Source organism: Ursus maritimus, unplaced genomic scaffold, assembly GCF_017311325.1.
Source record: "Ursus maritimus isolate PB19 unplaced genomic scaffold, ASM1731132v1 scaffold_14, whole genome shotgun sequence".
Classification (NCBI taxonomy): domain Eukaryota; kingdom Metazoa; phylum Chordata; class Mammalia; order Carnivora; family Ursidae; genus Ursus; species Ursus maritimus.
In genome coordinates, this window is record NW_024423786.1 from 38,565,138 (window position 1) to 38,575,865 (window position 10,728).

Sequence of the window (10,728 nt, forward strand, 5' to 3'; positions counted from 1 at the left end):
TCCCGGCCCCCTAGCTCCAGGGTTCCTAGGGCTCCTGGGTTCCACTGGGGAAGCCCCTGCGGGTTTCCCAGAGGGCTGCTGGGTAGGCTGTGAAAGCCACGCGGGTCACGCCCGCAGCTCCACGGGCGGGAGAGTCCGTGGATGTGTGGGAGGTTGTTCCCTTGGGACCAGGGCCCTCGATTCTTCCTGAAGGTCACGGAAGGGACATGGCTCTAGCCCGCGAGGACTACTCGGAGCTGGCTTTTGGGTACCCGGCCGCGGCGGGGTGTTGTCAGTCCGAGCGGGGGCGTGTCACCAGCCAGCTCGGGGTTTGAGAATTGGGGCGCGAGATCCAGGGGCGTGGTCTAGCGTAGCCTCTGGGCAGGCCAAGCAGCACGTGTACGGATTCCGGTGTTGGGGGCGGGTAGCAATTTGGGGGCGGGACCGGGTGTCCAGGACTTGGCCGAAGAAGTGGCCCGCGCCGCGCTGGGGGCCAGGTGGCCACTGGACCCCAGGGCCGCTCTTGACCCTTTTGCGCCCGGGTTTTAGGGTTTGGAGCAGGGAGCTCGAAACCGGACACAGGAAACCTGGGTTCGAATCCTGACCGTTGCCAGATCACTCTGTGGGCCTCAGTTGCTCCTACAAAATTCATGGCGGTGCTCCACAAAGTGTGGCCTGCCGACGCCCTCCCCCACCAGAATCTATTGTTAACTAGATCACTGTTAACTAATAATTAAACATGCAGTTTCCCGGACTCGGTCCCATACCCAGGGAGCCTCGGGGATCTGCATTTGTAACAAAAGCTTCTCGGGGTGATCCCTGTAAATTCCTTTGATAACCCGAGGATTAGAAGGTATCTGAAGGTCCTTCTCCTGAGATGATCGCGCCGTAGATGGAGGCTATCGTGAGGGGTTTATGTAGTCTTGTCTGTGTCAGGCTGCCCGATAATAACACCTCTCCAATAATACCAACAGTACCCAACTTCTCTGGACTGAGCTACCCCATTTTTAGCCCAGGGTGGGTGCAGTTTACCAAGAACCCTCTCAGTAGAGCCTATCTGAGCAGGAAGCCGAGTCCCAGGGAAGGGAAGCATCTCGCTCTAAGTCACAAAGCAATAAAGGAGCCAGAGTTCAATGCAGGTCCAAGGACTCCCAGTCCAGTGCTCTCCCCGAGCCTCCAGCGTCCGCCTGCGTTTTGGGAACATGAATCTATCTCCGCGGAGGTGGAGCTCCGCTCGAGTTCTGGTGCAGGAAGGGCTTGGCCACCCTTGGCCCTCTACCCGACTTCGGCGTAGGCCACGGGAGGGTGAGGGGTGGTCTCCAAGAACTGAGACCCTGTGTCCGGCTCCTGCTGGGGGCGGAGCCAGATCCAGCGACAAGCGAGTGGGCCAGTGCCGGGCAGGTTGTGGGCCTGACAGCCAATCCGGAGCCGGGGGCGCGGAGCGGGCAGGGAGGCGAGGCGCTGGAGCGTGGGGGACCCGCGGGGCTACTCACCTCGGCCCCACCCCCGCGGTGGGTCCAGGCCCTGCCTGCCCCGGCCCCGGTTGGCGGAGCCGGCGCTCGCGGCTGCGGGCGGTGCGCTGTAGCGGGCCCAGCCCGCGGCTCCGAGCGCACTGGGAGGGCGGACCTGGGGTCGGACCCGCTGCCCCTCCGCCCTGGCCTCCTGCCGATCGCCACCACCCCTAGCCTCTCCAGCTGAGCTCGGCGCCCCAGAGAGGATTAAGTAAGTGCTGAGGTCGCAGCTTCTGTGCAAGAATGGAGGAATCACCGAGTCGCAGAGGCGGGGATGGGGATTGGAGCAGGGAGGACTGAGGAACCTGGTGGAGAACGGTATGCGGGTTCTCGGAGGTCGCGGTGCCAACCCATCTCACCCGTTTCCTTCTCTTGCCCTTTGGACCCTCGGGCAGCCCCAGGCAGTGATGAGCAGGGCCTTTTCTCTGCTTTGGACCGAGGAGTAAACAGAGCCCAGAGCAAGAGTTAAGGGTCTGGCCCAAGGTCATGTCTGGGGTCAGAGGCAGAGCCAAGAAAGAACCTGGGACTGCTGACGCGTTCAGCCTAGCAGGAGAGAGAGAGGGCAGAGAGGGATGAGCCCCCATATCCCTCTGCCAACCTTGCCCCTTCCTAAGGAGCCATGACCAGTGTGTACCCGCCTCACACACACCCATGCACCTGCACAGGGAGGCCTGCCACATACATCCATGAGCTAGCACAGGGATGTATGTGTGCAGCCGTTTAGCTGTGTACCCTCATCTCCCTAGGCCCGCCCTTCTGCAGTGTGGCTGGGACCCCTTCCCACCTTGCCTTACCCAGGGCCTCTGGCCTGGGAAGATGTAAGCCACACCCTGGTCTGGACGCATCTCTCACTCTCTGTTCCCAAGGGAGGAGTGGGGGGAGAGGGGGAGAAGCACCTCAGAGTGGGAGTTCCACCCCTGCATCTGAATATACGCTCCCTGCTCACCTTGTTTCCCTTGTCCCTGGCAGCCCCTAGCTCCCCTATGGGGGTACAGTGACCCTAAGAACATGCAGAGAAGCCCTGCCAGGGGACCTGACCTTAGGCTCTCTCCCCTTCCTGCCTTCTAGTCTCTCCACACCTGTCATCCACACCGCAACCCCCCACCCCCTGCAAACACAGCCTGGATCACACAGTGGGCTAGGTCGAGGGGCTCCTGTGGCTCCCCATTTCCCAAGTGGGTTAGCCAGGGGGGAAAGCCAATATACTGGGTGCTTACTGTGGGTAGGCGTTACACTGAGCTAAGCCTTTTCTAGGGACCAGTTCATTCTGAATCTCAATCACCCTGTGACCCTCTGAGACTCTGAGGGAGGTGGGGTATTGTTTGTTTGTTTGTTTGTTTGTTTGTTTTTAATCTCCATCTTAGACTCAGGAGAACTGAGACCCAGAGAGGTGGAGAGACGTGCCTAGGGTTATCTGACTCTTGGGCAAGTGTTTGCCTCCAGGAAAGGAAAAAGCTGCAGTGTTTTTTTGTTTTTTTCTCCAAGCAGGAGGTGAGGGATATGGGAGGGCAGGGAGTGAAGGAGGCGGGAAATGCAGGGAGTAGGGGGACGGAAGGGTGGGTATTATGCAGGGGAGAGACTTTTTCTTTCAAACCTCCCGACTACCTTTCATATTTTCTAAGTATGATCACTATGATTATCATACCCTCAAAAGAAGGGGCAGGGCTTCATTTTCACCTTCCTAAATCCACACAGGAACTGTACTTAAGTAAAGGACATGTCCAAATGTCCCCTGAACTTACCCTTGCTCTCAAACTTTTATTTCCCCAGTATCTTCAGAACTTAGGGGGACTGGATGTCACCACTGAGTCCTGTCCTAAGCCTTATGTTTTTCATTCTTTCTCTTCCAGCACCCAGGGGGCCGGGAAGCTCCCTTTCTCCCAGGAGGTGGCAGCCTGCAGGCATAGCAGGGGCCGCCAGCTAGGACACTACCCATGTCAGAAGCAAGTTGGCAGGTTGACTGACCACAGGCAGTCTCTCAGCATCGTCATGGACTCCAGGATCCCGCCTGCCAGGGGCTGGCTCAGCAGCCGCCCACCCACCACGGAGCCTGACCTGAAGCCTGCCACAGAGGGGCCAGCCTCCGAGACCAGCACCCTCAGCATAGAAGCCACCAGCTTTAATGACACTAGAATCCCCGATGTGGCTGGTGGCACAGCTGGCGTGGGCACAATGCTTCTGTCCTTTGGGATCATCACGGTGATTGGCCTGGCTGTGGCCATGGTAAGAGCTGGTAGGCTGGGGCTGACCCAGGTGGCTGTCAGTTGGGGGCGGGGTGTCAGTGTTTTAATTTTAGAGACTCTAATCAGAAGACAATTTTCTGTTAATGATAGCACAGTCTTCCCCTTCTTCAGGGATGTGTCCACTGGGCGCCCGGAAACCAGAGGGGCTGCCTCCAACCGGAAGAACCAGAGAGGGTTCTGAGGATACATGGTGTCTTGAGCTGGGCCATGAGGGCCACGGAGGAGTTGGGGAGGAAGGGTGCTCCAGGTGGAGAGTCCTGATGGGCAAAAGTTTGGAGGCAGGCAGGAGCTTCTGTGAGCAGCAGGCAGGACAGTGAAGCAAGTGGGGGGAGGGAGGAATAGGAGTAGAGGCCAGAAGGCAATGGGAATAGATCACAGGCCGCAGTGTGGGCAGACCACTCCGGGCATGGCAGGCTGCTGGTGGCGTTCATTCACTTGGCAGCTATTTCCTAGGCTCCTGCCCTGCACTGAGGCTTCACGTCCCCGGGGACTAGGGAGACCAAGGCCTGCTGAACGGTTCTTATAGGAAATAGGAGACAGATAAAACCAACGATGTCAAGGGAAGCCCAGGGGGACTGAGTTGGGGAATTGGGCAGGAAAACTTTCTAGGCTGGGTGGTCAGGGACACACTGAGGAGGCAACATTAGAGCTGAGACCCCAAAGTGGAAGCCTGACCCCAATACCACAAGAAAGGTCAGAATTGGGCAGACGTCAGGATGGAGGTGAACTGGGGTGAAGACTGAAGGTGTTCCCTGATAGGGGACATGATGTTTCCAGATCTGGTGTCTGTCCCTGCAGATATGGGCCCTGCCCCTAATCTGCTACACGGACACTCAGAATGTCATGGAGGGACTGCTGGAGATGGTGCTGGCTAAGACCAGGAAGGGGGGGAGGTGCACCTGAGCTCCCCCGGGGGGGCCTGACAATGGTGGCATACTGGCCACTGCCACTTGCAGGCTGTCATGGCCAGCCTTAGGCTCAGGACCACGCTGCTCTGGCAAATAAGGCTGTGGATGGTCCCTCCATGACCTGGCTGGAGCTGTTGTTCAACCAGGGTTGCCATATGGGCCCTGTAGGCTCCGGATCGCTGCCAGGGAACAAGAGCTGGCCAGCAAGCAGGGCCAGGATGCAACACACAGAATGAGCAGCGCCCGGGGGGGGCAGAACGCCAGTGTTTCCCCGCGCCACCCATGTGGCACTGAAGCAAACCGGAAAAGCCTTACCTCAGGGAAAAAGTGGGGTCTGGAATCTGCCCTTGGAACTCTAGGGCAAAGATTGTGTCCCAGGAACTTGGGAGGACTCCCTGATGCTTCATTCTGCAGGAACATTCAGAAGGCCAGGCTAGAGGGCCTTCTTTTTTTTTTTAAGATTGTATTTATTTATTTGACAGAGAGAGACAACCAGCGAGAGAGGGAACACAAGCAGGGGGAGTGGGAGAGGAAGAAGCAGGCTCCTAGTGGAGGAGCCTGATGTGGGGCTCGATCCCAGAATGCTAGGATGACGCGCCCTGAGCCGAAGGCAGACACTTAACGACTGCACCACCCAGGCGCCCCTAGAGGGCCTTCTTGCCCAAACCAGAGAGGTAGGAAGATTATGGGATGAAGGCAGTAGAGGGCATGAAACAGCTCCTGGGCATTAGAGGACAGGACCAAAGATGCTCCCCGAGGGCTGCCCCCTCTCCTATTGTGCCAACCCCCAGCAGGGCCATGCTGGGTACCAGGAAGAGCAAATCAGTGCTGGGCTGTGTGCCTCACGCAGACCGAGTGGTATGGGCGGGCTTCCTGGAGGAGACAGGACTGCAGCTGGATGGCGAGGCGTGGGGAAGATTTGGAAAGGAAGGTATGTGGGAGGGTGGTGTCGATTGTTGGGGCAGAGGGAGCAGCGGGGGCAAGGCTGGAGACTGGATAAGCTTCTGGCCTCTTGTGAAGATCCCTCTGTAGGACAGGGCCACAGGGAATGAAGGGCCTGGATCTGAGACCTCGAGCTCCTCCAGCATTCTACCCACAGGTGAGCAAGGGGATCATCCACATGTGACCACCTGGAGGGGATGGAGAGCAAGGGACACCTCAGTTTCTTTTCAAGCCTTTGGGGTTTCCCAGGAAACAAGCAGCAGGAGGAACTCTGGGCCAGGCTGGAAACCAAACCAGATTCAAGCTGTGAATGAGGCACAAAGTGTATGAGAGCCACAGAGGGTTAGGGACAGAGTCTAGGGACACAGCTTTCCCAAGGCAGATGTGGCCATGCTCCTGGCAGTCAAGGGAAAAGCCAGATGGTGGCAGGGGTCCCTGGAGTCCCTGCCCCGGTGGTCAGCCCGTTCTCCTCCCCCCCCCCCCGCCCAAATGCTTTGTACAGGAATGTCCTGCTCCAGCCCAGAGCTCTTGGGTCTTGTATGTTTTCTCAGGCTTTATCTTCAAGTCTGTACAATGGGGGTTAGGACCCAGGGGCCTTCCTACCTTCCTCCAGCATCTGGGTTCTGGCATTTAGTCTAGGTTGCTGTCCAGGAACTCGGGCTCTCCTCCCCAGTCCCTGTCCACCGAAGCGATCAGCCTCCCATGGAGACCCCAGAAGCCCAGCCCAGCGTCTCGCCTCGAGCACTGCCCTGCAGAGTCTGGCCACTCCCTGTCCCCTGTTCTTTTTTCCCATACACGGCTCTGGGCCTGGGGGGAGTAGAGAGGAAGGGGGGTTGCTGAAGTCTTCCCCTCCCCCTTGAAGAGTGCAAGGCAGCGCTGAGTGGCTGGAGCTGCGCTCCGTACCTATGAGAGAGCACAGGCCTGCTCCCCACTTCGAGCCCAGGCACCGTCGGCAGCTGATACGCATCAGGAGGAGGCACAAATGCAGGATGTGTGTGTCCCTGGGAGGGAACCCTGGAGGCATTAGGGACCCACGGTTCTCCTGTTCATCAGCCCCAGCTTGTCGCTTTCCCCAGGAACTGCCGGGTTATCGGGGGCTCCTTGCCTGGCCGTCTGACGCTGCTCCCTCTCTTGCAGGTTTTGTACATCAGGAAGAAGAAGAGGTAACTCCCCAGTTGCCACCCAGAACTGCAGCCTGGTGGCAGTGTTGGGCTGGACTCCAGGGGCCGTGGGGGGCGGGCGGGGGGAAGAACGTCCCACCACCATTGGGGCCCCTCTCCCTCATCAGGGAGCTGGGTCCTCTTCTGGCCACTGAAGGCTGGGGATGGCTACTTGCCCTCGGGGAGTGCTGAGCCCCCCTTGCCCCACTGCCCCGAGCTACAGGTCACTGACTCCCCTCCCCTGCCCGGCCCCCAGAGGCTGTGGATCACACAAGGGCCAGGCCTAGGCAGTCACCATGAACCCCGCAGATGATGCCTATGTGGGCCATGGCCCCAGCTGACCCCAGGAGTGGGTAACTATCCATCTGAGGGGTGGAGGTGGTATGCAAGTACAAAAAATGTCTTTCATTTAATCCCAGGGGAAATCTGAGCCCCACCCCCACCGCCACCCCCACCCCAAACACAGCTGTGTGCTGGGGCTCAGCCGCTCAGTGGGCAGGGCCTTGAGGGCTGGCAGGAGGGGAAGTGCCTGCTGTGTCCCCAGCAGCCTCTGCCCCCACCCCCAGGCTGGAGAAGCTCCGCCACCAGCTCATGCCCATGTACAACTTCGACCCTACGGAGGAACAAGATGAACTGGAGCAGGAGCTGCTGGAGCACGGGCGGGACGCCGCCTCCATGCAGGCTGCCGGCTCTGTGCAGGCCGCACAGGGCAAGGTGGGCACTCACCAGGCTCCCCTGGCCAGCCTGTAGCCCGCTCATGACTCTTCTGCCCCCACCCTCCCTCCTTTCTCGTGCAGCTTTCCAGCACCTGCCGTGTGGGTGGGTGGCGGCTATCAGGTGTACAGGTTTTGTCAGGTTGGTTTAGAAACTGGTAGAATTTCTTCATGGCAACCCACAAACTGACTGCACGAGGCCAGGGCAGCCCTGGGATCCAGCCCCTGATAACCTAGTGATCTCAGCAGCCCCCTTGGCCTCTCTGAGCCCCTGCTTTCTCATCCGCAAATGAAAATTCTAATTCTTGCCCTGTGTGCCCCCATGCCTTGGCTAGGAAAGCAGGAGTGGGCTGATGGGAGAGATGGTTGGGGGCTAAGAGCCTGGTGCCTTTGCCCCCTGAGGGCCCATGTCTCCTGAGTGGGTTGTGGTGGGGGTCAGATTCTGGAACAGCGGCCCCTCTGAGTAGACTGGTGGGTCCTAGTAACTGACAGACCCCAGGTGGATGGCGACCCTAGCCAGACTTGCCTCTTACATCCAAAGGGTTGGGTACCTGTGTGGTCACCGGGCCAGAGCCACTGGCTGATTGCCACCAGTGCCCCAAATACCCGAGGGCCAGAGCACCATGAGGAGGCCTGATCTCTCCCTGACCCATGAAACCCCTTTGCATTTCTCCTTGCCTTGGCCCTAGATGTTGCTGGAGGCATCTGGACCCGCCAGAGGCAGAATTAGGAGACTGGGCTCTTCTTAAGTCCACACTCAGAGTCCAGAGAACCCCTGGTTTTGCCATCAGTTCTGTGGCAACTGACCAGGATACATTCCCCACTTGGGGTATTTGGGAAATCGGGCTGAAAACCCCAGTCCGCCCAGCCCATGGGACAACTGACAATTTGACAGTTGTTTCTTGGGTGCCTCCCTTGGTCCAGCCCCAGTGCTAGAGCTGGGGTGTGCAGAGGTGATCCCCCTTCTGCTGGGAGAGAGGAGGGCATGCATAATGCATCCAGCCTCTAGGCCGACAGGGTAAGTGCGTGCTGGCAAGCTGGTGATGGCTGTGGGGGGGAGTCATCAGAACCAGATGGTATTTCCAGGCTGAACTTGCAAGGAGGGCGTTCCAAACAGAAGGCCTAACTCGTGCCAAGCACAAACAGGCAAATCAGGAAGCAAGGGTGGGAGTGACTGGGCCAGAGAGTACATGGCCTTGGTCGAAGTCCCTAATGCCCTTGACTATCTCTCTGCAGACCACGCTCCCCTCTCAGGGCCCACTGCAGAGGCCCAGCCGGCTGGTGTTCACTGACGTAGCCAATGCCATCCATGCGTGAGTGGCCTGAGGACAGGCCCGGACCTCTGATGAAGACATCTGCCATCGTGCCCCTTGAGCTGCCCCCTCCGTGATTGTTAAGACCCACTCTCAGGACCTACCAGCTGTTTCAAGGACCCACCTGCTGACTCTCCAGGCTCTAAGAGAGGGCCCTGGCCAGGCTGGACATCTGGCTACTCAGGTCCCCTGGCCTAGAGGGCATCCCTCATATCAGGAAGTTTGAGAGCCACTGCTGGCTTCCTTGTGTCCTGCCCAGACCCCTCACACCACCGTCTGCTCCTCTAATGTGGAGGAAGTGGGGGGGAGACAAGGGATGGGAGGAGGAAGGGGAAGAGGTAGGGAAGGGTTCCCCTTTTCAGGGAGAGACCTGTCTTTGGAATCTGCAGCCTCCTCTGGAGTAAGGAGGGGCAATCAACCGGGTCTTGGGGACAGGGTGTGATGGCACCCTGGGAAAAGCCCAGGGATGGAACACTAGAACTGCCTGGTGGGCAAAGATGCCAGGAAGAGGGCTGCTCCTACCCAGGGTCCATCTGTATTTTGGAGGGTTCACGAGGCCTCCCAGCCACCCCTCCTGGCAGCCGGCTATTGGCTGGGAAGGGGGAAAGGAGGCGGGGGAGGGGCATACAGGTGCCCCTGGCAGGTGTGTGAATGTGTTCATGTGCAGGTGTATGTCCCTGTCCCGGCACAGGGTAGGATGGAGACACTCTGCATTGGCTCTGCCCTCCAAGTCCACCCCACCCCTTGACGAGTGGGGGAGCACCAGGATAGGCCACTCTCTTTGCCTCCAGTGTTCAGGGACTGAAAGGAGAGGGAAGCCAAGGTCAAGATCCTGCTGCCCACCGCATCTCTTCATTGGGCTCTACAAGGCAGGTAACCCGCTTCTGAAAACGGTTCCCTGTCCATTGTATATTGGGGATCTAGGGTTGTGGGAGAGGCTACTGATCTGAGGGCACTGGTCCCAAGCTGTGGGCTATTTGGGGACGTTCTGACTGTGCCTGAAACGGGGTGGGGATAGCCCCATGGGAAACAGACTTATTTTTTGATAGCACAGCCCACCCACCCCTTGTCCACCCACCCGACACCCCTCAGGAATTCTGCCAGTTTGGGGCATCTGGGCAAGGCATGGGACCAAGCCAGACCCCAAGAGCTGGGTCGTCTTCTCCTCTGGGCATGCACACACACACAAGCACAGAAGCACGCGCCCCCACCCCCCCGGCCCATGCCCAGCCTCACCACCATCGCTGTCCTCCGCTGGTTGGAAGGGGACGCGGGGGCGGCAGCACAGACCTTCTGTTGGGCAAATACCACGTGTCAGGAGGGGAGGGCCAAGGAAACCCGTGTGGGGAAGACTTGGGATGTATTCCCTCCCCTCGATGCTATAAATACATCAGCACTCGAACCAACTGGAGGGCTGTGGGTAATTTAGGGTGCACAGACGCTGTAGTGGAACTCGGCACCTCCATGTGAAAGCATTAAAGACGTAATTAAGATGTTTACACAAAGAGAGTGTGAGCCTGTGACACTTGGGGTGTGAAACCCCAGGAGGGACAGGATGGGTTCGGGGCTGTGGGGGGCCTAGGAATAGTCACTAGGATCCCAGCGATGAGCTGGGAGCCCAGCTGGTTTTCCGTGATCTATCTGATGAAATGCCTCTGGCCCTGAGTTCAGGCTGCTCTGGGGCCTCGGGTCTCAACTGTGCTGTGGGGTCACAATGCCTGCCATCCCCTGGGGTGGAAAGGCCAAGTGGACGAGACCTTGTGGGGCCTGAGGAAGGAGGGGGCTTGAGCCTCAAGGTCCAGGGCAGGGTGGGGTGCCTCAGGATCCGTAGGAGCTGGAACACAAAAGAGAACAAAATAATGTGGTCTTTCCTGGAGCACAAGGGTGCAGGGGATGGGTGGGGGTGGGAGACGTTAAGGTTATTTGTATGGAAGCCACCTACAGGGTTCAGAAGGGTTT

General features: G+C 58.7%; 1 protein-coding gene across 1 annotated transcript; it reads left to right on the forward strand.

Moving 5' to 3' along the window:
- The first annotated feature begins 3,122 nt into the window (after positions 1-3,122).
- Positions 3,123-10,311, forward strand: CUNH3orf18 (chromosome unknown C3orf18 homolog). The gene is made up of 4 exons (XM_008703734.2): positions 3,123-3,713; positions 6,721-6,746; positions 7,310-7,457; positions 8,693-10,311. The coding sequence occupies exons 1-4, from the start codon at positions 3,123-3,125 to the stop codon at positions 8,771-8,773; spliced, it is 846 nt and encodes a 281-aa protein (XP_008701956.2). The 3' UTR covers positions 8,774-10,311.
- The last annotated feature ends 417 nt before the right edge of the window (positions 10,312-10,728 follow it).